The sequence below is a fragment of the Tinamus guttatus genome, unplaced genomic scaffold, assembly GCF_059628265.1.
Source record: "Tinamus guttatus ecotype Peru unplaced genomic scaffold, ASM5962826v1 Tinamus_guttatus_pri_ptg000207l, whole genome shotgun sequence".
NCBI lineage: Eukaryota > Metazoa > Chordata > Aves > Tinamiformes > Tinamidae > Tinamus > Tinamus guttatus.
In genome coordinates, this window is record NW_028288741.1 from 361,720 (window position 1) to 389,561 (window position 27,842).

Below are 27,842 nucleotides of genomic sequence, written 5' to 3' on the forward strand. Positions count from 1 at the left end.
GTGCCTGCATCCATGGCATCCCTTGGATCAGCAGGTTCGTTTGGGCTGCACCAATATATTCACAGTTAATGTGAGTTTCTCCTGTAATGGGGCTTTTCTTTCACGGCTAGAGGCAGCAAGAGCACAACTTGCAGCTGAACTCGCCCTCAAAGACATTGATTGTGTCTTTAACTCAATTAGTTCGGAGTCTCGCAAATAATGACAACTCTTAAGGAAAGGGTTTGTTTTAGCACGGAGTGTTTCATATGAATACAGAGAAAAATAAGCTGTCCTTGAGCAAGGAAGCAGGCAGGCTCTTAAAAAAAAAATCACTTTCCAATAGGAAAAAGGGAATAATGCTGTGATTCTTAAACCACATCCACATTTTAGAGCAAGCCCCTCCATAGGGTTTTCCATTTTCATTGCCCACTGCGGACCTGAAAGGGCTTTTGTGTATTTTTTTTCCCTGCACTGACTTGCAGCAAAACCTCAAGCCACCGTTAACAAGCGGACTAATAATGTCTGTGCACGCCGTGCTCTGTGATGATGATGATGATGGTGATGATGCCCTCACTCGGGAGCAGCACCCGCAGGCCTGAAAACGGAAAGTTTGAGCATAGCTCGAACCGTAGGGCCCGGGAACCAGGATTTTCTCAAGCACCCTTGGAAATGTCCTGCCATTCCACGGGCTGCTGTGTTGGTGCATCGGCTGTCTGCTCCACGAGGGGCTAACGAACAGGACGGGTGTCCCGGTTTTCTAAGCTTCTGTCTGCAAGCAGCGCAGCCCGTTCCCAAGCTCTGCCGGGGGAGCCTTGGGATGAACAGGTTCTGGTGTTTTCTAGCGCCAATTCCCAGTTAAAAACGGATTGTGCATTGCAAAAAGCAGCTTTTGTCCAAGCGCCTTGGGGGCTGGCACAAAGATAGACAACGAGATGCATGTGATACCAATGAATATGTACATACACACACTAGGCTGAGGCTCTGTGTGACTTTTAGGCAGACACTCTCACCGGGCATTTCTAGAAGGGGAGAAGATAAAAAGTAATGAACAAGCAAAACTCACTTTGCCAAACGAAGCAGCTGTCACAAAGGAAATCAATGCGATATGTAGGATCAGCCTTTTAGTAATGTATAATTACTGTAAGACACCTAATTAGTTGCCTTTTGACAATACATGTTTTAATACCAATTTGTAAGTGTCTGAAAAGGAAGTTTTACATTTTGTTACTGTTTTGTAACCTCAGGACATAACTGAGAAACCGTGAGCATCTGCCCTTGTTTGGGAAGATTCTTCCTCTGCAAGTTAATGGCTTTCATGTATTTACACTGCGTTTCCACTCTTTGGTATTGCATAATTGCATGATGAAGAAGATGCACCATGCAGGGATTTATCTTCCATGCTTGTTCTTGCTCTTCTCTTGGTGTCCTGTTAGAGCCTCTGTTGCAAATAGACTCCTGGGCTCAGCCTAAACGCAGAGGCAGAGTCCGGTCCTTGTCCTGCATGCCGGCATTCCCACATTTCAAGCCCTCCCGCCCCACTTTTCCCAGTTGGGATCCCTCTCTCCAGAGGTTGTGTTGCTTTAACAGCTGTTTTGTTTCACTTAAACACCTACCTCAGCTCCTGTCCAAAATGCAAACATTTCATTAGCACCTCATCTCCTTGGCTTCAACCCGCAGCACTCAGCCCTAATGAAGTGCCGGGCTCGGAAACGTAATGCGGGGGGACACTTGATTAATGCACCCAGGCAGGTGAGGGGAGCGACCCTCGGGGAGCACCAAGGGGCTAAATGCACCTCTGATGCAATGCCAGCGAAGACACCCGCACCCGCTTCGCTCAGCCCCACTCCCAGCGTCTGACCCGGAGCCCTGGGGAAGCTTTCTGCAGAGTTTGCATCAAAGCCCCGCTTCCAAAGCGGCTGCCTGCAGGTTTTCCGCTTCCAGAGGGTGCCAACGCCAAGCAGCATCCGTCCGATCAGGAATACGTGTGCTGCGGCGGGAGGCGAGGAGGGCCGAACGGATGTTCCTCCTCAAGCATTGCATGCACACATGTGCGCACACACGTTGTTAAAAAAAAGATAAATAAATAAAATACACGTAAGAAAATAATTTTTTTCTGGAAAAAAAGAATCTTTGCAGCAGATGTTTTGCCCTAACACAAATAGTTTGGCATCTGTTTCATGTTTAGACAAACACGCGTTACCTTTCCATCTGAGGCCGGGAGCTAGATCTGATACAAAAAGTGACTCCTTGCACCATTCAAGCACTAAGAAAAGTATTCAGCGTGTTGCTTTAGCAAAGATTTAAAGACCCCATTAGTAGCTGAGCTGAGTGAACGGAATGCAAATTGTGTTCTGCATTGAAAGGGGAGAAGAAACATCCTTATTTTCTGCTTTCCATGAATATAAGGTCTTTTTAAGAAAACACTGTGCGTAGGATATGTATGGTGAAATAGTCCTTTTTGATCACCTGAAAAGAATAATACTTCCTTTCCAGTCTATAAAGAGATAAGCTACCAAAGTAAACTACAGAAATGCATTAAGAGCTAGAGAGGTTTTTTAAAAAACAACCATATTTAAATGCTATGGATTTTTAATATTTCTTTCTCACCGTTAAAGGTAACCAGTTTATTTTAGGTGCATGTGCCAAATGTGCTAAGATTTTTTTTTCCTACTCTTTAGGAAAATCAGTTTGATGATCAGTTTAAGCAATTGATTTATGGTTAATACAGCAAGGGAGAAAGGGATTCCAGCTCTGGGTTGCAAAGGCTTGACAGCAAGAAGATTTTTACTGCCTGATACCACCAAAAGCAGCTCCCAGCCTGCGGCAAAGCTGGTCCCATGGGATTCGGTTGGCGTTTTGCCGTTGGTGGCGGTGCTGTGTTAGCCTGGCGCTGGCAGTAACGCTCATGGGCAGTCCCGGCAGATTCCAGGGTTTCAGTTTGCTGCAGTGGTTGGAAACATTGGCTGCCCCCCCTGCTTCAGGTAACCAAGCCGTGAGGCTCAGGAGAAACCTCCTCCATTAATCAGGGGGTTGAGGAGTAGCTGCCAGAGAGGGGGAAGAGCTGCTTAAGGCAAAGGAGAGGTTTGGCACGGAAACAAATGAGTTAATTGGCCATGAATAAATTTGGGTTGGAGAGGAGGAAGTTTTTACTGTAAAAGGAGCCTGATTCTGGCTCAGCCTTCCAATAGGAGGGGGGTGGTATGAAAAACCTTCCAACCTAGAGGACTTGTCGGGGTAAAAAGTCTTTGGCACATGAAGAGAGTTCTCACTGTGATTGCATACAAGAGCAAGGAGCTGTGATTGATGGCCAAGGTCTGGTGTTAACCCTTGCACCCGTGTGTGTGGCTTGGGGTAAGGAGAACCTCTCAGATGTTCCCTTCCTACCTGTGTTAAGCGACAGATGACATTGAAGTGTGCTGAACTTCTTCCGGGGATACCGCTGCAGGGGGTAACGTCTCAGTGAAACGTTGCTCTGGGATTCAAAGCTCCTGGCTCTTCCACGCACACTGGCAGCTCTTTGCTCCTCCTTGGACTTCACTGTAAGCAAAACTTCTTGAAGGTGGCTTGGAGATAGTAATAGCAAACTCCGAGGGAGTTTCCCAAAGGGAAACCTCGTTCCTTCAGGCAGCGCTAACTGGCAGTGGAGGTGCTCCTTTGTGAGGCACACCTGCTTGATAACTACTAAATAAAGCTGTGGAAACACTAGCTAGCAGAAGAAAGTGCTGTCAGAGTGTCCCGTTTTCTTCTGCGTGATCCATTTGAGCAACCGGCGTGCCTGGTTTCAATAAAAAACAATATTAGTTTCAAGTAGTTGAGCCAGCTGGGGTTAGTAACAAGGCAGGGACGTTGGGTCAAGCAAAAACCTCAGGTTGGGTAGGGCAAGTGAGGAAATTTATAGAGCGTGAGGCTGGCGCAGTTCCATGCAATCCCGATGTGCATCCCCATTAATCCGTGGAAAGTCGCGCATGGGAGAGCTCTTTGTCCTTGGCGGCCTGGAGCACGAGGTGCCCGGTGGGAAGCATTGGAGTTGTTGCCTTCCTCACGGGAGCGAATGGAAGTGGTGCCGTGTCTCAAGCTCTAAAGGCCCCTGCTGGTGTTGTGGGTGAAGGAAGAGCCGAGGAAGTGAAACTCTCTGTGTCCTCACAAGAGCCTGACAGAGGTCATGTGGTGGGAAACGTTCTCTGGAGAGGGTGGCCCCTGCAGACGTTGGGCATTAGATACCTTTCTCGGGTACCCCAGCCTGACCACTGAATTTTGGTATTGCACGTGAGTCACAAATGGGATTTGAAATCTGTTTGAATCTGAAATCTGTTGCCTCAGCGACTTCCCCATCTCCTTCCTTCCCTAACTCTTGCTCCTTCTTACTCCGAACCCGGAGCCACAAATCCCAGGCTCGTTTGAACACAAACCCAAGGTTTTCCTCTCTCTCATGCAGTGCGATGAATGACGAGCTCGGTTGCAAGCTGCCATGGCGGGTGGGTGGGGAGGTGGCGCCTTGTTCGCACAAACTGCTGGGCATGGAGGAGGGGATCGAGCGTGCGCCTGGGTCTTGGTGGTGCTCCCAGGCCCATGCGAGTGCTTCCTGACTTGGTCCCGCTGCTTTGCAGGCCATGGTGGAGACGGTGAATAACCTCCTGCAGCCCCAGGCCCTCAGCGCGTGGCGGGACCTGAACGCCAGCGAGCAGCAGCGGGCGGCCACCAAGCTGCTGGACACCGTGGAGGACAGCGCCTTCGTGCTGGCCGATAACCTGCTGAAGACGGACATCGTCCGCGAGAACACCGACAACATCCGTAAGTGCCCATATAGGGGAGCAAGGGTTGGGAAACTCGGCGAAAATCTTGGCCCCGAGATCAATTAGAGAGCAACCAGAGAGATCCACCTCGGGCTTTGATTGGACATACTTAGCACAAGCCTCTCCAGAAGAGTTTGCAGGCCTAAGACATCTGCCCGTGGAAAGTGAGCACCTCCGTTGCTGCTTCTCACTTTGCATGTGAAGTCTGCGCAAGAGAGAAGTCTGCGCTGAAGTCTTCGGGGAGCTGGCTCCTCGTTGTAATACGGTTGTGTTGCGTTTCGTACCGGTCTGTGTCTTCCTTTAGCTGATTGTTGACTTTAATTAAAAAAAACAAGCACAAAGAAAATCACCAGCGCTCCCACCGCGCATATGTAGAATGAGAGCAAGGCTGGTTTCCACGTGTATGAGTTCAGGTCCCCAGCACTTGATAACATTTACAGAAAGTACTGATCGCCAATGGCAAAGAACTGGCGGTTTTGGATTTTCATTTTAGATGTTACCCGTAATATCCTGAGGTTCTTTTTTTGCAAGAACTGCTTGTCTTTTGTCTTCCATGGAGAGCAGAATTTATTTCCTTTTTTTAAATTAAATTTTAAACTTCTGCAGGGCAAAGATTTAAACAGGAATAGGAGTCCAAAGCGAGTCTGGTGTGCAACACTGCAAGTTGACTCCTCCGTTTTTGGGCGGCCTGGAAAACTCGTTTTGTATCGTTGACGCTTTATGCTGGGGATTATTTCAGCAGTGCTTTTTCTGAATGCTGATGTCTCTTGCAAACAGAGCTGGAAGTCGCAAGACTTAGCACGGATGGGAACCTCGAGGATCTGAAATTCCCCCAGAACCTGGGCCACGGGAGCGCCATTCAGCTGTCGGCAAACACCTTGAAGCAAAACGGTCGCAACGGTACGTCCAGGCCCTCCAGCCTCACTGGCCTTGGCCGTCGGCCGCGCTTTCAGCACCGTTTCTGAGCAGTTTGCAAACCTCTGTGCTTTGTTTAACCAGTCGCAGGTATTGTGTTACTCAATGTGTTAATATTTTAAGGTTAATAATGCCAGTCGCCCATGCCCTCGACTCCAGACCAAGTTGACTGACGAGGAATTTATTACGTTGCCAAGTGACTGAGCCTCCGAAAGCATGAAGTGTGGGTAAAAATGTGTCAGGTCCTTAAATGATGTGGCTGCTAAGACCCGGTGCTGAGTCCAGAGAGGTGCTTTTAAATGCTCTCATCTATAGTAGGAAGCCTCACATGGGATAAGAGGCTTGTGTGAATAAACTGTTTCACAGTGGGGCACTATGCAAATACCTGAAAAGCGAGAAGGACGAAACAACAATAGCAAATATTAATAATGAGCCAACCTGGCAGCCAAGGTTGATTAACCATTGGGGATCTCAGTCTTCAGTGTCTTTCCCTCTGAAGCTTATGACAAAATATAAATTAAAGATGGCATTTTATGTGAGCGGTCTTTAAGCTGCCAAGTCTTTTATTTCCACAGCAGCAATTTGAGCAGAGGTGTTTGTTCATCTCTGCAGCTCTGCTAAAAACCTACTTCAGACTGCCAGGGTTTGTACTAATATGCCTGAAGTGCTCTTATTTATGGGTTGCTTTAAGGTGTGTGCTTCAGTCACGTACTTTTCTTTTGTGTAGAAAGCTACACATCACCGAGATGAGTAACAATACTTGGTTCGGACTAACATCTCACTCAGTTAATGGGTTCAGGGGATTTGTAGAGAAAAAGAAGTTGGGTTGGAGGCAAGGAAGGTAAAGTCCGAGCTTCTAAGCATGATATCAGCAGAGTTTTGGTCACATCAGGAGAGTCACAGCTACTTACACTGGCCTAGCACCCACCTGGAGGTCACCAGAGAGGGCTGGAATCACAGAATCGCACAAAGATCTGTGAAGGACTTTTGAAGATCATCTAGTCCAACCCCCTCAGGGCTCTGCACACTCTTTGTGCATGAATTTTCCTTCTAAAGGATCCTCAGAGCTCCAGGTGTTTCCTCACAAAACACACAAACAAACTAATAAATATGAAGGCACACTAGTCATATTCTACTTTTATTGCCCATGCGATATTGTGCAAAGCCCTGGCCAGATGGATGGTTTACTTTATGAACCAGTTGACTAGCAGTGTGGGTTTTTTGCAGGAGCAGTAGGTTTCAGTAGAAAGAGAGGCTGTCTGATTGGCGAATCAATACGAGGTTTTCTCAGAAGAGCATCCAAGCTTGTTCAAAGAATATCAGCCAAAAAGTATTGTCTAAACCAAATCAGAGTGGGCTGGTTTGGATCTCTAACCTCTCTCTGCTTTCCCAGGTGAGATCAGGGTGGCTTTTGTGCTGTACAACAACCTGGGGACCTATCTGTCCACGGAGAACGCCAGCATGAAGTTGGGAACAGAAGCTATGTCGACGAATCACTCCGTCATCGTCAACTCCCCTGTCATCACGGCAGCAATAAACAAGGAGTTCAGCAATAAGGTCTACCTGGCTGATCCCGTGGTGTTTACTGTGAAGCACATCAAGGTGAGCAAGCTCGAAAAGCAGGTTTTTCCCCCCCGAGTTTCAAAAGCAGAAGCAAAAGCGTGCTCATCTGAGGCCCCCAGCAGCCCTTGATGAGTTTTTGAATTACATGTTTGTTCTTTTGCACTTTGTGTTATTTATGGAGAAGGTCTATTTGCGATACATTAATAAAAGCGAGGAAGGGGTCTCCTCTGAACTGATGTCCATTGCTCAGTTGCTGACGTGCATCGTTCTGTAATTAAAAACTACCAATATATTAGAATGGACCATAATATTATTTTATCGCGATGGCAGGGGACATTAGAGGAAAGTGGAATTACAGTAGAAGAAGACAGTTAGTCCTCCGGTTAGCCAAGCACAGTCACTGCAAAAGTTGATTGCTTAAAGCAATTAATTTCTCTGTTCTGCAATGCAAATGAAGGAGTCTGGTTCTGAAGAGCGGAATTTGCTCAGTGGCTGAAATTAATCAGGAACAAAGAACTAAGTTTTCATTAGCAAAGAGAGCACCAACAGTCTGACTTTCTCTGGTATCGACAAGTAATATTGGCATATAAACCATTACTGGTTGTTCATGTAAAATTAAAGGGCAAGAGCTACAAAGCGCCTCTGGAAGAAAACTGAGCGCACTTAGAAATCTTTGAAATCCCATCATTTTTTATTGCATGTCTTCATTTCTTGCCCACAGCAGTCAGAAGAAAACTTCAATCCCAACTGTTCCTTCTGGAGCTACACGAAGCGGACGATGACGGGGTACTGGTCCACCCAGGGATGCCGCCTGCTGACCACGAACAAGACGCACACCACGTGCTCCTGCAACCACCTCACCAACTTCGCCGTCCTCATGGCACACGTGGAAGTTAAGGTAGGCGCTGCGCATCCACAGGCTGCCAGCACCAGGAGGTGGTCGGTGTGACAGCTCGGCTGCGTTCCTGCAAAAGGGAGCTGAGCAGGGAAACGGCTCTGCCACAGCAGCTCCCGCAGGGGAAACTGCCTGGCCAAAATCTTCCTGGGGAAGGAGGAGGTGATCACACCCGTGCAAAGGCAGTGCAGCGCTCTGGGCAACTGCTGCAGGAGAGCATGAGAAATGAGCAGAATTGGCCCTTAATTACACATCCTTTACTGTTCGTTGCAGAGCATCTCCTTGCTGTGTCTTCGCTCTTCTTCCGGGTTGGCAGAAATTTCAGATCCACTTCCATAACCACATTGTTTTTTTTCCAAAGAGCTATTTAAAATAGTTTTCCAGTGTCACTCCTTTGTATATTTTTATTTCGCTTAATAATCAGAAGAGGAATGTAGAGAGCCACACTAAAATATATATCAAAGCACCATCATGCATGACCAAAGCTGTGCAAAAAAAAATAATAGAAATGAGAGCCTGGCAGCTCATTTGCCACAACAGCTGGGTCCAGCTGAGCGGGGCAGGGCAGACAGGCTGCTGCAGGATAAAGCATCCATTATATCCTGCAGGAGTTACTGCCCGCCCGGGAGACGTGCCGTTAAATGGCTCTGGCATTATCCTGGGAGTTGTCTGAAGAAATGGCCTATTCAGAGCACATGTTTACAGGTTAATGGCTTTCTGCAGCCTGAGACCCCTTTCCTTGACCGGTTCTTAGAATTGCTTTGAATCTTCAAAAGAAATGTGTGTGCTCGGCTGGTTATCACCTGCCTGGAGCGAACAGATCGCCCCGAGGCCCTCAAGGCAGAGGTTGCACCTGGAAATGGAGATAGTTTTCCACTCCAGCAATGGGAACAAGATGGGAACAAGGGCAACCTGCCCTGCGCGATGCAGAGAGGGGCTGGCGCCCAGCCGCCCTGTGTCCCCTGTGCAGAAGCAGTAAATCCCTGATTTCATCAGAGAAGAAGTACAGCTACCCGGTGTTACAGGAAGATTATTACAGTTGCACAGATATGCACATATCCATTAGATGCTCCTGATGACCTTAAATGCCTTAAAACCTTAGTGGCTCCCAGGCTGTGGGACAAAGGCCACAGCTAAATAAGCCATTCTACCTGGATAATTGCTACAGACTTACCTTCAACATTTACAAGCTGTTTTTTCATAGAGGCTTGCACTCTGCGTCGTAATAATTATAGCAACAGATGCGTCTTAAATGTACCAGGGGAAAAATAGGCAGCCAGAAAGCAAGTTCAGTGCCGGTGGAAAAATGCAATTAAAAAAGCCCACCCAAAACAGAAGGAGCAAGGTACCTTAGGGTAGATAAATGTTGCTTATCAGTGTGTAGAGAGTGCCAGACCTTACTCTTCTTTAAAAAAAGGAGAGAAAGGCAAAAAAAAAAAAGAGAGATGTTTTAAGCGTAACAATTAATCCGAAGCTTTCAGGTGTTATTCTATACCACACATGCACATTACATCATGCTAATTATTTGGGGAATGGAAGCGTAAGGCGAGCTGAGAAGAGAAAGGAATAAAAATATATGAAGTCTAAATGGAATGTAGTGGTCCGTTGCCTAAAGCAATACAGCCATTTCAGACGTGAAGCACAAGCAAAGCTTATTGCTGTGCTGGTTTACCCATATATTTGCACTTGTGGGATTGAACAGCAGTAAATGAAAGCAGAAGTGGGTGCAGGACTGCAAAAACATGCTAACTGCAGGCTTAAATTATGGAAACTGCTATACCATAAATTTTGCAAAACAAAACATTTTGTTACCACCAGAAGAGTTATTTCTCCAGAAAAAAAAAAAAAAGCTTTAATTGAACAGGAAAGTTATTAAATCTGCATGTCTTCATTAAATTTTAAAAATCAAATACAAAATACAAAACTATTTGAGCCTGTGTCAGGAATAGCAATGTGGTACCTCTGTGGGCTCCAGGAATAAGGAGATATGAGAGACATGTTTAGCAGTCAGTTGCACGCCCTTGATGGTTTGTAGGAGGTACCTACAAAATAATGCTATTGCTTATCTACCCTCCCTTGGAGAACTTCCCAAACCTCGTTGCTTGTCAATCCAGCCTGCTCTCTGAATAACCCATCCCAAGTCACAGAAATTACTTATGGAAAACCTATTAGGTCAAGTTTTCTATGCCTGCAGGGTCAACACAGGGTGGTACCTGGCAGCGTATCCTGCGTTTTCGGTCCGGGGGGGCAGTAAATCACTGCAGAGAGTTTCCTGAGTCCCTAGCCCTCGGTTTGACACCTGTTGGTTGGAGTTCATCTGGAATTTTGTCTTAGCATTTCTACTTTTATCCTGCCGGACTTCTCACGGGCAGTTTGCATCTTCCCCAGGGTTTTGGCCCGCATTCACTCAGATGACCAGCCTGAAGAAATGGCATCAAAAAAGACCTACTCCAAAGCCTGGAAGTTGCTGCCTGTTGAATTTAATTTGCTTAGCGCACTGCATTTTTACAGGTGCCAGAAATCCAAGCAGATGCCATTGCTTCCTTCATCCCCACAGCAGTGGATACGTATGTATTCATCATCATCCTCCCCAGCGCAGCGCGGAGAGCCGTGCATCTGTCCTGAAATACTCAGTTCAAGCTACTCCTCGGTGGCGAGCCCTATTCATTGCTCTCGCATTCCTCTTTCCTGAGGCCAGGGTTCAGGCTGAGTTCCTCTTTGATTAGATTTTAGCTTTGCCGAAGCACAGAATTCACCTCTAACTAACGTCCCTCTGCTTGGCTCAGGCCACTGAGGTGACAACGGACGATGCCACGGCCAGTTTTTTTCCGGGAATTCGGATGGACTAGCTGCACACCTTGGCACGATAGATATCCGCAGTCTGGCCGAGCTGCTGCAGCTCCCTTCTTGGGTTAGTGGCACCCATGTGCAAGCAGACACACGCTGCTTTCGTCAATGCCACCCACCCAGGAGGGCCGGGAAGACCTATTTGTTGGTTCCTATCTTGTCCCCCGCCACATCATGCAGCTGGGACTTGCCTCGCCGCAGGGAACTCAACGTCGTGTCAGCACGCAAGACAGGAACCTGGGCTTTTGCCACATACCGGCTGCTCTGGACACGGGGAGGTTCTGGGGAGGCTTCTGCATTTCTGGTGGGTCCTCGTGACCTTGCAGCAAGGCTGTGTTCAGGGAGAACTTGGTGGGATTGGGTTCTCTGGGAGGCTGTCTTCACGTTGCAGCAGAATGGGCTGCGTGGCCAGGGCAGAACGTGTGGGCGGCTCAGAGGGAAAAGCAGCTCAGCCGCCTTGCCCGATGACGAGCCCTGGTTTACGCTGTCACAGCCGGGAGGCGGCAGCGTTGCCAGCAGGCGCAAGGTGAGCTCGTGCGTAGCCATGAAGACGCGTGGCCAGGCCGTAGCAGAAGGCCCCTCTCAGCAGCAGGGATGGCAAAAAAAGGGGCCAAGGGAAGCCGCCTTGCCCCCGGCAAATCCAAGGAGCAGCCCAAGCCACGCACGGGAGTTTAGCGCTGTCCCACTTGGGTCCGTGCCCAAGCCAGCGCAGTGCCAGCTCCTGCTGGGCACTGAGCGGTCACATTTGAGTGAGTTGATGACACTCTGTTTTTATTTACTGCTTGTTATTCCTCTGCACACCCCCCCAGCCATATTACTGTTGCCTTTCCTAAAGGGAGAGATTAGCTGGAGGAATGTGTCCTTTGCTGCTGGCAGTGCTGCTTGGCTGCTGTTTTCTTCTACTGAAGTTTTTAATAAGGAAGGAAATGGCTGTTCATCTCAGGGAGAGTCATTCTGTCATAATCTGCCCTTCCCTGGGATTTGTTTTTATTAGCTCAGCTCTGGTGTGCAGGCGCTGCCAGAGCTGCTCATTGATTTCCAGTGCTTTTTCCAGCCCAGATAGCACCTCGGCTGCCTGCTCACCCCACCGTGGTTGCTACCAGAGCTCCTGTAACTCACACCACACAGGTTTCCATCAGCGAGCCGGGCTCGGTCTCACCAAAGCAAAGATGGGGATTTATACCAGAGCTGGGAAAGGTCAAGGAAGACTTTCAACGTGCTTGGGAGTCAGGTTCGTGCCCAAATCCCAAAGGGAAGACTTAGTATGGCAGCACGTTCGTCAAAGTTGGATCTACTATTTATTTCATTTTTTAAAAGGTTGGTCCAGCTTTCATTGCTTTCTCTCAAGTCTGTCCTGTTTCTTGGGGATGCAGAGAGACAAATCCATTGGTTTACATTTTGCACAGTTTGCTCAGTAAGTTTTTTCTGAGCTGAAAACAACCCGCGCAAAAGCTTCCATGCAAAGCTGGTGCAGATGCAGTGGTAGGAAAACTCAGTGCCTTGCCCAACCGTGGCAGTCTTTCACCACTCTTGAAGCTTGGCAAAGGAGGTATGAATTGCTTGCTTGCTGAGAAGTGGCTCCTTGAACATTGGAGGTCGAACTCCCTAATCTGCAAATGATGAGGTTATAGTAGCTTCAGTTCAAGAGTCTGCTGAGTCCTTAGCTCCCTGGGTACAGGACGTTTTGGCTCCAATTCCCTAATGTTGTCAAGACCATAAGTGACCTGCAGCATATACTAGACAAGAAGTGGTTATACTGGAATATTCCATGTCTCCTGATGCAGCTCATGGTCCCTGTGCTCAATGGAAGGGGAGATACCCACTCCTCAACTGTGCTTATCCTGTCAGGAAAGCAGGAGTCTACTGATACTGCCGGGAAATTTCCTCTTGTCCTGTCATCTGGTATCTCCCAAAGGCTATTCCAGCTATCCAGACATTTGGGGAGATTATTGAGAAGCACAAGTTGAGTGCTAGTTAAATGCTTGTGGTTTCAGATGTGTTTTGCATGCTATATGGACCTTGCAGGAAGCTGGAGGTGAGTTAGTTTGCCATAACCTACAGTAGACGCTGCCACAGGAAGGGTTCTAGTGCTTGCTTGCCCCTTGATGCTGAGGATATGCCGCAGCATCTGGAATTTGGAGGCACTTGCTCTGTCCTGAGGTATCCCAAGCAGGACAGAGCGCACCCAGCCTTTGAGATGTGGCTCATTTCTTCTCCTGGACTTTCAGAGGAAAGCTACGAAACCGTGTTTTTCCCCCCGAGGTGTCTTTTCACTCTTTATGGTTATTATTCCTACTTGTTTGCTCTTTTGCAAATTTGCCAGGGACGAGGGAGAGGCTGTAATTGCGGGTAGGTTGTTTTTATGATTGTTTTCCGGCACTCCAGGGATGGGTGTTATGTACATAAAATCAGTGCTCTCATTGTGATTAATATTAAGAACAACAGGAAGAGTGACAATCATAACAACAGCACAGCAAAGTCTGTGTTGTTTGTTGGCAGGGCTGGCCAAGCCTTTCAGGCAAAAGGTGCATGGGTTTGGGTATTGCTAGCCCTTCTTCTGGTCCTTTAAGTCAGCGTGGTGATGAATTTGCAAGAGGGGGACAGGAGCCGAGACCTGCAAACTCTGCCACTGTCCCCTCAGACACATCGCGCTCACCACAGTAATAAAAGAGACTTTATTACTCGGTCATGGGGCGTATGAACTTGTGCCATTGGCCTCATACCGTCCACCCTTCCAGAGTCCTCCCGGGTGCTGCTCGCTTGCATCTGCCCTCGTTAGGTCGCCAAAGCTCCGTGTCCCGTCTGCAAGGTGCTCCCGTCTGATCCAGTGAGCTGCCCTCCAGGCAGGGAGACATCATCCTGCTGCTCTGCAGATGAAATAAAGAATAATTTGCAAGGACACGGGTTTGCGTTAACATTTTTTTACACTGAGTTAAGAGGGATGGATGAGCTAGCTTGACACCGCGATAAAGCAATATGCAGCCGCTAGGAAAGTGATGGGCACTTCATCTTCTTGCTTTTCTGGGTGCTGTGGGAGAGGCTGGGCGGAATGGGCATTTCCCTCCTGATCTGCAGGAAGGGACATGATGATTTCTAGCCTCTTTGTCATGCTTGCAGCTGTTCCCTCCCTAGCACAAATGCTCAACAAGAGCTGCAAGAGCATTTGGGGAAAGGAGCACGTGTCCTCTCCATCTCCTCCAGGACGTCTCCCTGGGGAGAAAAGCACCAGGAGGAAAGAGATGAGGGGGAGCCGATCACCATTTTTCGTTATTATTTGATGCCTATCACTCATGCTGATAAAGCCAGAGTGCTGAAAGGTTTGAGCGCTTTCTCACGGGTGCTGACATAGCAGAGCATATATCAGGAGACGCCTGACATTCGATGTGGCTTTATCATTGGCAGGCAGGCAAAGAGAAGGGATCAATTAATCACCTTCTCCCAGCGTCTGGCGCGGGGTTTTATCCCGCAGGGAGGGCCGCGTTTCCTGTGTGTCCCGGCGTTCTGTGGAGCTATGGGCTCGGCCAGCCTGCGCGATGCCCCAGTCATCGAATCACCAGCACGGAGGGGAGCACGGCTGATGCTCTCGACGCAGCTCCGTGCACCACAAAGCTGGGCCTTGTGGCGCTCAGGGCTGCTGGAAAAGGCCCTAGAGATTCCCAAGCCCTCTTTCCCACAGCGTGTTGACTCTAAGCACTTAGCCCCGAGCCGCGCTCTTGTGGCTGACCATACATTTTGCATTTCTGTGTTTACATTTTACTAAGTAATGACGCCTCTAATTTCGCCACATGGAAACCTGTGGAGCTGCCGCAGAGTTTCGCAGGTTGGGATAAGGTAGTGGAATACCTTCAGTGCGGGATTCTCAGCATCCCAGTTCTTTTTGGAGGGGGAAGTAAACACAACGCAAATGCAGAAATAACCCGGTGATGTTTTATCAGCAGAGCGTAGGCACACATAAGATTTGGTCCCCAGGTCGCCTAACTTTGCCATCGGCTTGTGTGCATGTTTTTTTTATGGAAAAATCTGTGATACAAATTCACTGGAAGCACCCACTTTCCAGATCTTTTTTAAAATTGATGGTCTGCTACAGTTTAAAAGCAAATACACCTAGAAAGGTCTGGCTTTATTCCGGGAGTCTGGCAGTGTTCAACCCACCTTCCCAACAGTTTCAAAGTGTAGCCCCAAAGTTTGCAAAATTAAAATCAGGATTTGTTTTTCCTTCCCTCTTGGGGAAAAAAAAAAGAAAAAAACCCCCAGAATCCAGGTGTTTTCAGCATCAACATCAATATGTCTGGGATTTCTAGGAGTCTGTTCTCAGCATCCACAGCCTGTTAGACGCTGATCAGTGGCTTTTTGGTCCTCTCTGCAGCACAGCGACGCGGTGCACGACCTGCTCTTGGACTTCATCACGTGGGTTGGCATCCTGCTGTCGCTCGTCTGCCTCCTGATCTGCATCTTCACCTTCTGCTTCTTCCGCGGGCTCCAGAGTGACCGCAACACGATCCACAAGAACCTGTGCATCAGCCTCTTTGTGGCAGAGCTCCTCTTCCTCATCGGCATCAACCGGACAGACCAGCCGGTAAGAGGCAACCTGCCTTCTGCTCTCCCTGCGTGCTCTTGCCCTGGTGGGTATTGGGGGTTTAAACCGTGAGATATTCCAGCAACGCTTTAGTTCCACCTTAATTCCTTGCATGGTCATGTGTTGTGAGACAGTGGCTTTTATTACAGCACAGTTTGGAGTCGCTGGGAGTCACTGCGGTGACTTCGGTGGGCCCTGTTTCGAGTCCTTTCCCAACGTGTAGAAATGAAATTCCTTGTTCTTTCTTCTCAGTAGAGGCAAATGTTTTTGGAAAGGAAGCTGGCTTACTTTTTGCTTCATTTTGCAAAGGAGCTCAGCCTGAGCAAAGAGAGAATCACAGTTTTGCTTCTGCTTTTCACTGAAACAGACCTGCTTGAGCCCTGTGTTATTTACTCACAGCTAAATATGCTGTGAGGATTTACGTAACTCTAAGAAGCTTCTTGTCATTCAGCTCTTAAAAAGACCAGAACATTTGTGCAGTACTTGTTCAATGTCTAGTGCAAAGCAAATTGAATGGCTTCTGCATGTTCCCAACCTTCCCTGCCATGGGAGGCCCTTGCGTGGTCCCCTTGCTCTTACAATGCTGCACTGTGAAGCTCCCAGCACGTGTCCAACACCCAAGGGTATCCACAAGGTGCATCAAAGCTCAGAAAGCTGCCCAGGCCCATAGAGTCAACGTCAAGGGCATCCCTGGCAGATGGGACACTTCCCCCATGACTCTCTCCTCATTAAATGCACCAGCTAGAGCACCTCTTCATGCCCTCATGACTCGTGTTGCCTCGGTCCACACAAACAGCCGCCCTTGCTCATTGCCTTCCGCTCGCAGATCGCCTGTGCCGTGTTCGCCGCCCTCCTGCACTTCTTCTTCCTGGCGGCCTTCACGTGGATGTTCCTGGAGGGGGTGCAGCTCTACATTATGCTGGTGGAGGTGTTCGAGAGCGAGCACTCGCGCAGGAAATACTTCTACTTGGTGGGCTACGGCATGCCGGCCCTCATCGTGGCCGTCTCGGCGGCAGTGGACTACCGGAGCTACGGCACAGACAAAGTGTGAGTAGGGAACGCCGGGATGTGGGGGAAGGCTGGGACATGGGCAAGCGTCTCTGTGGGCAGAGTCTTTCCTCCTCTGTCACCAAAGGACGTGAAGGAAAAGCTCCTGCTGGGCTCTTTGCTGGTGGAATTCACCAGTACAGGCTGGAGACTGACCTTCTGGAGAGCAGTTCCGCAGAGAAAGACCTGGGTGTCCTGGTGGACGACAGGTTGACCATGGGCAGCAGTGTGCCCTCGGGGCCAAGAAGGCCAATGGGAGCCTGGGGTGCGTTAAGAAGAGCATCTCCAGCAGGTTGAGGGAGGTGATCCTGCCCCTCTACTCAGCCCTGGTGAGGCCGCATCTGGAGTATTGTGTCCAGTTCTGGGCTCCCCAGGACAAGAGGGATGTGGAGCTTCTGGAGAGAGTCCAGCGCAGGGCCACAAGGATGATCAGGGGCCTGGAACATCTGCCCTATGAGGAGAGGCTGAGGGAGCTGGGCCTGTTCAGGCTGAGAGGGGACCTGAGCAGTGTCTAGAAGTACCTCAAGGGAGGCAGTGAGGAGGATGGTGCTGGCCTCTTTTCAGTGGTGGCCACCAACAGAACTAGAGGAAACGGCCACAAACTGAAGCCTCAAACGTTCCACGGGAACTTAAGGAAAAATTTCTTCCCAGTGAGGGTGCCAGAGCACTGGAACAGGCTGCCCAGAGAGAGGTTGTGGAGTCTCCTTCTCTGGAGATGTTCAAAACCCGCTTGGATGCAGTCCTGTGCCATGTGCTCTAGGTGACCCTGCATGTGCAGGAGGTTGGACTAGATGATCTCTAGAGGTTCCTTCCAACCTTAAGCATTCTGTGATTCTGTGATTCTGTGATCCCCAAAGCCTCTGCATAGAGGACAGGAGCACCCAGCAGCTAAAGCCGTGGATCCCACTGTGGCAGCTTTGCACTGCGGAAGCGTTTCTGCTCCCATTAAGCGTTTGTGTATTCCTCTCTGGAGCGCAGCGACCTAAGCATTTCCCAGGGAATAAACTGCCTTTTCCTAACAGGCCTGACGCATCCAAATATTTCTATAGCACAAGCAGAAAGTTTGGCTGAAATTCATGGGAGGTGAATGACAAAACTTTGCCCTGTCTGCATTGCCTAAACAGTGCTCGTGTGCCCGTGCCAATAAAATCTCTTTCCCTCCCCATGCCATAAAAGAGTATCTTTAATGATCAGACATGTAGATAAAATATTTTGCAAATAAGTATTTTCAGAGATTTATAAGGATGAAAATATTTATTTACAGTCTCTTAATTCCAGAGTGCACAATTTTATCACGTTCCCATAGTGGGAAATAAAAACATACAGTATGTTTTGTATAACTATCATGCTCCATCTGCTTGATGGATGATGATGTATTTTTCTGTATAATGTTATTAGAAGGGGAGAACTGATTAGAATTTGTAGGGAACTATATGCCAGGCATACATAATTTGATTGTAAGAAGTTGCTCGGATTTGCCAGTTTTTGGAAGGCATCCTCTAGAATATATTACTTGCCTCCTCCCGTTATTTATTGCATTTGTTTAAGCAGGACTTATGGAGCTGTTTTAGTGTTATTTGTTTTTTTTTCGCCTGGCATTTGGTGCCACCATTCGTATATCTCAGAATGATTTACTTAGACAACACCGTGTTGGCTTCTTTGATTTCATTTGGCTTTCTAAATCCAACCCTGGTGTAGCAACACAGCCAAGTGAGGCAGGCAGAAGCAGGCGCTCATTCCTATCACTGTTTCCATGCTCCTCTCAAGGCATTTATGGCTTTTCGAAGCCTCCCGTGTCCTGGCCTTCGTACTCATGTTTTGCACTAGCTGCCCAGTAGCAATACTCCAAGAGTTGGCTTTTTTTTTTTCCTTTTGTTTTACTTTTTTTTTTTTTCCTATTTCCTGGCATTTTTTTCCTTTTATTTTCCTTTATTTTATTTTGTTTTATTTCATTTCATTTCATTTTTAATTATTTTTTTTAAGAGTGGTGCAAACAAGCCATGTTAGGAGACCTAAGTTTTTCATTTTATAATGTGCGGCAGCGATTGCTTTAAAACACCATCCCATTAGGGCCAGCTGGGACCATGCGAAAAGGCTGAGCTACATTCAGCCCTTTCCCCCTGAATTAAGTGGAAATGTTGCATCTTGCCTCATATAAGTGTCAATGCATCCTGGAGGCTGTGGGGACCTGACATTTTTATGGTCAGAGAGGGCAGCTGGGGGGCTTTTGTCTGCATTTTCTATTTTGATGCATATTTTGGCTTTTCCAGTTCGGAGAGGTTTGGGGCAACGCATATTTTCTCAGAAGCAGATTTCTTTCCTGCATCTGTCAAGACAGACCCTTGTGCTCACTGCAAAGTCCACTGGAAAGAGAAAAAAAAAATGGCGTATACATTACAACTATAATTAGCAAAAAAATCTCTTTTTTCAATATGATAAATTCATCTTGATATTTCTTGGCAGTTATTGAATTATACAATTCCATTGAACGTTAGGGTTTTTTATGCTATCTTAGCTTTCTCAGTGTAAGCAGAGCTCTAATTTGTGGCGTTGCAAACAAGGCAAGGGATTATTATTTTAAACATCATGCAAAACTTTCTGAGGATTTCTATTCATCTGTCTTGTTACCCATCATTTTCATTTTATCTTCCTGTCGCCTGGAATGAAACAGGAATGGAAATGTAATTTCCCGGGGGCCTTAAAAATTGGGGAGTATTAAATGCAGTTGAAATTAAGCGATGAATAATTTAGCGTTAGGCTATAAATCAACTTCATGGGATCCCAAAGACCAAATGCAACCCTCGAAACACTAGTGGAAACAAAACAATCTGGAGGTTGGGACCATGAGACGCTTAAAAGGGGAAGCTGCCCCCTAAGTTAATTAAACCACAGCCTTCTGGTAACGAAAATAGACTTCCAATTTGCACCAAATTTGCCCGGAGCTTCTGGACCAAGACATGTCTTCCTGCTTGCCAGCTAACAGCTTAATGGCTGCTCATCAAATGCCCCCAAATTAAATATATATATATATATATATAAAATATATGAAATATGTATGTATATACAACTCATCCTCTGCCCTGTGTTTTGTTGCAGATGTTGGCTCCGGCTTGACACCTACTTCATCTGGAGCTTTATAGGACCGGCCACCTTGATAATTATGGTAAGCACTCCTAATTAACCCCACCGTTGCCCGGAGAAGGGTCAAAACCTTGGCTATAAAAACTGTAGGAAGAGCTGATTTCCTACGGCAACTCATCTATCTCAGAGAAGAGCCCAACTTTCTCCCTGTCACATCGAGCCATGTCGTACAACCTTTTTTTCTTCTTCTTTTTTCTCTCTCCTTTGCAGCTTAATGTGATCTTCCTTGGCATCGCTCTCTATAAAATGTTTCACCACACTGCCATACTGAAACCTGAATCCGGATGTCTTGACAATATCAAGTAAGTGGTTCTCCTTGTGGCTTTCTTCTCTGCCTCTTTCTGCCCTTTGCCGTTCGGGCCCCTCTGAAGCCCCGAGCAGCGTTTGGAGGTGGCCGAGTTGGCTCTCATTAGAGTTCCTGCAACTCGCCGTGGTGGTGTTTTCCGTCCAGTTTTGCGTGAAGGAAAGTGAGCTTATGTTTGCCGTCCTTGAAGCCAGCATCCCTTGCAGAAGAGGAAACTGTGTGTACTAATTACCGGACAATTACCGCGGTCCCGACAGGGAAGGTGTAGAAATCATTGATTGTTGCTACTGCTCCGCATGCGGCTTCGTTTCTGCTCGTTTCCAGCCCTGCCAGATTTAATGACCGGTGCTTTAATGGCTGCTGATTAGTTTTAGCTCCCGGGGGCTGGCCACATCAGAGGAGACCTTCTCCCAGCAAGGCACACTTTGCCCTCGAGCTCGGTTAGGGTCCGAGATGGGGCATCTTGCTGCCTCATTATATTGATAGAGCACCAGTCTCCATCAGCGCCTGTTTGCTTCAGCACCTCTAGCTTTAATTAATCTCTCCCAAAATGCAAGGGGGTGATTTCAGGTGCAACACGCAATGAGATGTGGAGCCTGATAATTAATAAAACCATCTAATGAACATGGGGCAGAGGAAGCTGTTGACACTTTGCATCTAGAGAAGGCAAGTGGTGTCGGATGCTTTTTGAAACTGGTTCTTCCCTCCACTTCTGAACAACGAAGTGTTACTCAGCAAGGTCATTACTGGTACTCGTGGGTGGTGCTTTAATTTCAAGTTGGGCCTGTTGGTGATGGCAGCATCACCAGGGTAAGGGGTTGTGTCTTAGGCATAGCTGCTGCTTCAAGGGCGGGGGGGGGGGGGCACCAGGGCCAAGCGTGATAGTCTTTCAGTTGTCTCATACAATTTTGGACCTGGAATTGCTGGTCCCATTCCTTGTACCAAAGAATGATATGCTTGATACATTGCTAATGTCTTGCTAAGGTTATTCACCAAAAAAAAGTCTAGAAATCCTTGCAGTATGACATTATAAAAGGAATAAAATTTATATAATGAATGCAGAGATAATAATTACCGAATAAACTTGCTTGTAATAATCTCTAGTATCTTTGCCTAAAATACCAGAAATTTATACAGCCAGTTAGCATTGCTGTAAAGTATTTTATAGCTTCTGTGGCAGATGAGTGTCTGCTCCAGATTTGACTTCATTAGAAGTTTTGAAAACGCAAGCAATTGAAACGCTTTCAGATACATTGCTGATGGGCTTCCAAGCCTGTTGCTTCATTATAAGTGATTTTTTTTGTGTTTAAGAAAAGGAAGTGAGCATAATGTGAACTCAGGAGGACCTGATCTCCATCTACCGAGTGCATCTGGAAAACAATTCCAGAAGTGGCATGATTGTAATTTATAAATACCCGTGCAGAAAGAAGTCCTGTAAGTCTTTAAATCAAAAACACGTGTGGCTTCAATATCAGATACGCTGAAGTTAGGAGAAGGTGCAGATCCTTGGCAGAGAAGGGGGCTCGCCTTTGAGTAACCACCTTTAGCTGCAGACATTGAAGGATTCTTCACCTCTGGAAATCTTCTGGTTAAGATCATAGGTTTTTCCAAAGTCATTTGCTCTTGCTCAGCTGCAAACTGTGGATGTGATGCAGCAGTTCAGGAATAGAAACCACAGCCATTTTGTGTCGAGGGTGACCAGGAGGAGCTTTTCTTTTGCTGACCTCTGTGGGTTTACAGGGTTGGGGAGAACGTACCCCCAAGTCCTTCTAAAGATGCAAGTTGACCTTGGTGGCTCTTGGTGGCTCTTGGTGGCTCCTAAATGTTGCACCTCATCGTCTCCCATGTAGGAAAAGCGAGCCCAGCCCCAGGGCTGCGCTGGGGGGCCCCTTGCTGCGTGACGTGCGTGTGACAGCTTTACGGCCCGCGGGGAGCTGAATGGGAGCTTGTTCTCCCAGTTCATTTCCGAGCGCCGTTCTGCGTCCGCCTGCGCTGCAGCTCTCGCAACATAAATCCCGAGCCAGCCCAACAACAGCAAAATACTCGATTCCCCATGGCAACGTAAAAATAAAGGCCATAAAATATTTTAATAGGCTGTTAATAAGCGCCCCTGCAATCTGCTGCTTGCCTATGTCACTTTAAAGGTTAGAAATACATTATGAAGCATGGAAAATAGAGAGCCAAATAACTCCACTTAAATTAATGAACTTGATAAGGGATCAGGTGTCACCTGGGGATACCTTTAATTACTGCACCAACAGAAAAGCCATTCAAAGGGCAGTGCCTGCACCAGATGCCGCGCGGCTGGAAGATTTGTAGGTGCTGTGCAAAGCTGTAAAAATAAACTTCCCGAGGCCTTCAGGAACAGTCCTGGCATTATTGTGCTGGCGCAGGAGGACCTGACATCCCTGCACGGGAGCGTTCGGTAACCCGATGGCGAGAGATTAAACAGTAAGTAGCTGTTTTGCTGTCATCCGTGCTAACTTCTCCAGCTTAGCCCAGAGCTTTTCCAAAGGGTGGATCAGTGCCTGCTCGTGGGTAGCTGTGATACATCTGAGGACGGTTCCCCGAGCCCCCAGGGCCGTGGGCATCCTCTTTGTATGTCAGGTTGGAGATTTGCTGTCCCCTTTTCCCCTTGCAGTCGGGGCTGTGCGCTTTGCTGGCTGCTGTTATAGTGCCCAACGCAACTATGGGGCTCCTTATGGTTACCGAAATGGATCCTAAACAGAAAAGCGGTGGAAAATTGTGTGAGTGTAGCAATTATTTAACTAATAAAAGCAGCTTCGAAGACTTTGCAAGTAGAGCTGGCCATGTGCCAAACTTGCAGTTAGGTAGGTGTCTTAACGTGTTTCCAGCAGTGGGAGGGGACGGAGCGAAGCCTGGATCCTTCTGCCAGAGAGAAGTCGCCTTTTTTGTTCCTTAAAGATGTAACCTTGGCTTTGAAGTTCCCACATGTGCTTTTTGCTCCGGGCTGTGGTCCCCGCTGCCTTGTTGCAGGGAGGTTTGTTCACGTCGCACGTAGCCAAACCAGGCGGCCTGACATTCTTCTGTGGTGCAGTATGTGGCAACAAGGCTTTACTTTATTTGCTTTGGAAGGGTGACACGCTGGCCTTTGCTGCCAAATGCATTTAAAGACCCATTAAAGAGAAGGCAGGAGGAGGAGGGCTTTCTCAGCTCACTTCTTTTGTCCAATATTGCTACCTTCTTACGCTAGCCATAGCAGATTTTGTGTTGGTGCCACCTGGATGCTCTTTAGAAAGCCCACCTCACAGGAACGCTCTTGAAGAAGAAGAAGCTGAGCTTTGATTTGGGTTTGCTGGAAACACTTTCCCACTGCAAAAGAAACATCCCCAAAAGTCCCCTTAGGACTTCGGGTTTTCTTTCTTTCAGATAGAAACATTCAGACTCTTTGCTGGGAGCTCCTTTAGTTTCTGAATAGAGACTATTAATTAAGGGCCTTAAGATAGTTTAATCCTGACACTGTCAAAGAACTGAAATTCCTTTGAAAAATGTGTTTATTCTAAACATGCAGGAGGGAACGTTTCCATTTTCTGCGGCCAGATTCACAAAAGCACTTGCTGAAATCCCAGTGATCCTGGAGTGTCCTGAGTTGCGGCCTCCAGAAGTCCATCTCGCCCCAAAAGGTCAGCGTTTGCCAATGGCCAAATGAACGTCATCATCGCCATGCCTGCTGGTTATGGTGGGCTCAGGAGGAGGTGGTGGGAGAGGGAAATACCCGCTTATCTGTGGACACGAGTCTAGGGAAGGCCACATCAACCTGAGTCACTCCCTGCCTGAGGATGCTCATCCTTCAGCGAGGAAAACACTGGTCCTCAGTGGGATTTTGGTGCGTACAGCGCAGGAAGTTGACGTCAGAAGCCCTGAATTCTAGTAACGACAAGCCCAAAGAGGTTATACATTTTCACCGTTGCCACCCCCTTTTAGCCCAAACACCATCTACCCCGTTAACCAAGACTCGAGCCTTCCTCCTCTTACTATTTCCCAAGAGGGTCCCACTCACATGCTTCCAGAAACCAAGAGGAGACAGTACAGTCTGAAAGCAAAAAAACAAGGAGCCGAATGCAAGGACTCGGCGGCTGGTACCGCCATCCCAAGCCAAATCCGCGCTCCTCCGGGGAGCCTGACGCAGTCTGGAGGCGGCGCGAGAAGTTGCACGCTGTAGACAGGTTGGTCACTGGCATGACCATCTGTAGACAATTTGGTCATGATTCGGTGTGGCACAGCATGAGGCTCCAACCTGAGGAGCCCGTTTGGAAAACGCTCCTCCTTTTACACCACCACTTCCATAGCTTGGTCTCCACATATGGTGTATGGGTGTAGGTGATTATCTGCTCACTTTCTTGCTTCAACCTATGCATTTTATTTAAAGCAACATGACTAATTCCAGGCCCCAGATTAGCTTGTTGGTTTGTTCCTATGGGTTTTCTTGAGGCACAGAAAATACAGGAAAGCCAGCTCGAAAGCTGCAAGCAGAGGTTAAATACAACTTCCAAAAAGATCATCTGCAGAACTGTTTAAATAAAACCCTTTGTTTAATGCAGCCATATTGTGCTGGCAGCAAGAGAGGTTTGCCAGTCTCGTTTTATTTACCCAACTGATTGAAATGCAGGAAAAGTAAACAGAGTGGTTTGATGCAGTGAAGAAGGAGGCAGATTTCTGAAGACTCAGGACTCCTTCCCTTCGTAGCAAGTGCTTCCATTAGTGGCACAGACAAATGCATTGCAGTGGGTATGCTTTTGCTAAAGGAAGATTAGTTTTGGCTTTATTCTGACTGTTTTAAAAATGAATAAAAGTAGGAAGACAGGAAGGATTATTTTGTTATTTTGCTTTTGGGATTTAGTCAACCCTGTTGCTTTCAGAATCTTTTTTATTATTACTGTTTCTTTCAAGATGCTATGATTGGAAACCACCTGAGTGGGCAATTCAAGAGGAGGGTTTGGAAGTCCCTCCTTGCTGACCATCTATTGTGCATGCAGCATTTTGGGACTCCTCATCTCTGAGCCCGGTGGCCCTGGGGCCACCATTCAAGAGGAAATTAACCCTTGATGCCTCCTGCAGGAAAACGTAATCCAGTGTGAGGGGAATAATGCAGCCCATGAGCCAGTGCTTGGGCCTGGAATCTCCATAAGCTCATTTGAGAAGGGAAATGTGGGTTTTTAGTGGTGTTTTTCAAAGAGCAATTTTGTTAAGACCTTATCATTTGGGGTTGGATTTTTGCCTGTTTATCTGTCGTTTTTGTGATGGCTGCATTAGCGTTGAATAGTGATTGCAAGGCGCCAATCTCTCCGCTGACAGGTGTCTTCTTCTCAGAACTTAAAATTAAAAAAAAAAAAAAAGTTAATCAATAGTTATTGACTTGAAAATGTCCTGGAAGATATTAAATACCTATGGTCTTTCTGTGAAACCGTAAATCATGATTGTTGTTTCAAGAGGCCATCCGTGTAGAATGTTTTGTCAGCGTTTGTTCAATACGAATGTGTCCAAAGGCTGGGCTGAGCCTGGGTCAGGCGGAAACCGTTGGACGGGCAGTTGCACATTAGTGTGTTTTGAGTAATAGTGGCGTTGCCTTTTCAAAGTGAAGAGGAAGGAAATAAACAGGGTAAGCGATTCTGTGGGTAATTAATTACTTACAGAAAATTAGATGAGCTTAACAGAATTGCTCGTTCCGGTTGCAGTAATTAAGAACCAGTCTCCGAGAGCGGGCCAGCGCTTGCCAGGCACCTCCTGTTGAGGTGGAAAGCAGCCATGATTTGGGCTTCGGCAGACCCAAGAAGGGACAGGTCCTGGCTAAGGGTCTGTAAGCTCCCCTCTCCTTCCCTAGGAGAGATGTAATGGGAAAAAGCCCCCAGAAGTTGTCCATGGTCTCCTGTATCTTTTTCTAACATTTTTGGTCCTTCTTTTAGGAAAATCACTCTGGCTTCCCCTTTCAGGGCCCTTACCATTGTCTCTCACCTGATGGTACAATTCTCCCACCTTTCCACATGTATAAACTCTTCCTCGTGGCTCTCCTAACATTCCCAGATGTCCAAGGGATGGAAGTCAGGATTGTTAACCCCTGGGGTGATCTCAGAGGTCTTCAGAGGACCAGCCACCTCCTGCCTCCCCATTGTGGGTGCAGTTGGGCCCAAGGGGACCTACCTACTGGCAACTGCCACAGAGGCCTGTTTAGGCTGCTTGGCAATACCTCGAGCTTGGGCCAGGGAAGGTTGGTCTGTATTCAAAACAAGAGTCCAGAAAGGAGCAGCACCGACCTGGGGAGAAATAGAAGATGCAGTTAAAGATGATGTAGCAGCCAAACAGCCGAAAAATGAGATCTTGGGAATCATCGGTAGAAACCCACGTGTTGGACATCCATGGCCTAAGGCGTGCGATTAGAAAGGGATTTGGCCCCATGCCATTTGCGTGGTAACTTTGTCGCAAAATGTGAAGACAAATCCTTTAAGCAGCCTTTTATTGCTCGCTATCGATTTTTCTGAGCGCGAAGAGGCCTCTTCATTAATTAGCGCTGAACCCGGTTGCTCTATGAAGGGAGTTCTGGACTCTCCCACTACTTACTGTAGGTTTTCAGAAGTTCGATAAATCAATCATTTCTAATCCTGAAAATAAAAAAGAAAGGGAAAAAAAAGGAAAAGAAAACAAACATCTACTGCCTCGTATTGGCAGACAGCAGTGAGATACAATGGCTTGCTTTATTTTTTGTGTCTCTCTAGTACTTGCCTTCAGGAAATGTCTGTCTCCCTACGTTATTTGCTGCTTATTAAAATGAATTCCTTGGGTTTCTCTGCGTGTTTTAGAGGGTGCACTTCATCCATCTATTTTTTATTTGGGTTTCATCACCCGTAACAGCTTCTGAAAGTCCCGTTCGCTGCGCAAATGCTCATTTTGGCATTCTTGCTCGCTAGCCAAACCATGTATTTGGGGGCCAGGACTCCAAGATCCATGTGCTTGCTAAGCCCCGGGCTTTCTGTGATATCAGCGATATGGGAAAATACTTGGCATTGTCAAAGGAGTGATAAATTAAAGTTGGTTAAAATTAAACCATCAAAGGTTGAGCAAAACGATAACATCTGATGTTGGAAAGTTATGTAGCTCTTTATTCAAGGGGGAGCTAAATGTGGCTCGGGAACTACGCTTTGTTAAATATCAAAGAAAACCAAATCCTTTTCACAGTGTAAGAAGGCCAGAAATTGTTATTTTTAAACGACAGTTGAATAGCTGCTCTTTGATACTAGGCATTGTCTGTCCAGCAGCATTTTAGCAGTGATGTGTGTGTGATGGCACATTCTTGCCTTATTTCTGATGCCACAAGAAGTGAAAGCTTAAATAACCCAGAGTGTTGCTGGTTTGCATGCGTGCTTGCTGTAGAAAACAAAATTCACAGGTGTATGTGTAAAATTTGCAGCCCCTCTATGGGGCTGGCAGTGCCTATTGTGGCATCTTGGGCCCCTTGTGTCAGAAAGGGACACGTTGGGGTTTTAAAAAAGGTAAAAAGTGCCAAAGTGATCTCAGAGCCTCCGTCTTTTCAGTGGGTTGGAAGCGGTATGTATTGTTTTGACATCCTTGAAGCACCTAAACAAGGCAGAAAGTAACTAATTTTAGCAACTTGAACCAAATGAATGTGTCTAGGAGGACTGCAGGAATACAGGAGATAATATGGACGGTCCTTGCTCATCATTTAAGAGGCAAGTACTTTGGGAAATTGGAAGACATCTAAGTTAAATAAGGCCTTGAAAGAGTTTTTTGGTGATGTGTAATTAACCT

The 27,842-nt window shown here is 47.3% G+C and overlaps 1 protein-coding gene across 7 annotated transcripts in view; it reads left to right on the plus strand.

Annotated features, from left to right (window-relative positions):
• Positions 1-27,842, plus strand: part of ADGRL3 (adhesion G protein-coupled receptor L3) — a 157,648-nt gene that overhangs the window by 103,977 nt on the left and 25,829 nt on the right. For 5 of the 7 annotated variants that reach the window (XM_088524134.1, XM_088524135.1, XM_088524136.1 and 2 more), the window contains 8 exons: positions 4,587-4,770; positions 5,550-5,672; positions 7,081-7,289; positions 7,972-8,148; positions 15,359-15,568; positions 16,395-16,615; positions 19,712-19,778; positions 19,967-20,058. In XM_088524134.1, coding sequence (XP_088380260.1) covers positions 4,587-4,770; positions 5,550-5,672; positions 7,081-7,289; positions 7,972-8,148; positions 15,359-15,568; positions 16,395-16,615; positions 19,712-19,778; positions 19,967-20,058 — 1,283 coding nt within the window. The remainder of the gene's footprint in view (positions 1-4,586; positions 4,771-5,549; positions 5,673-7,080; positions 7,290-7,971; positions 8,149-15,358; positions 15,569-16,394; positions 16,616-19,711; positions 19,779-19,966; positions 20,059-27,842) is intronic. The other 2 variants (XM_088524140.1, XM_088524141.1) reach the window with 1 other exon arrangement.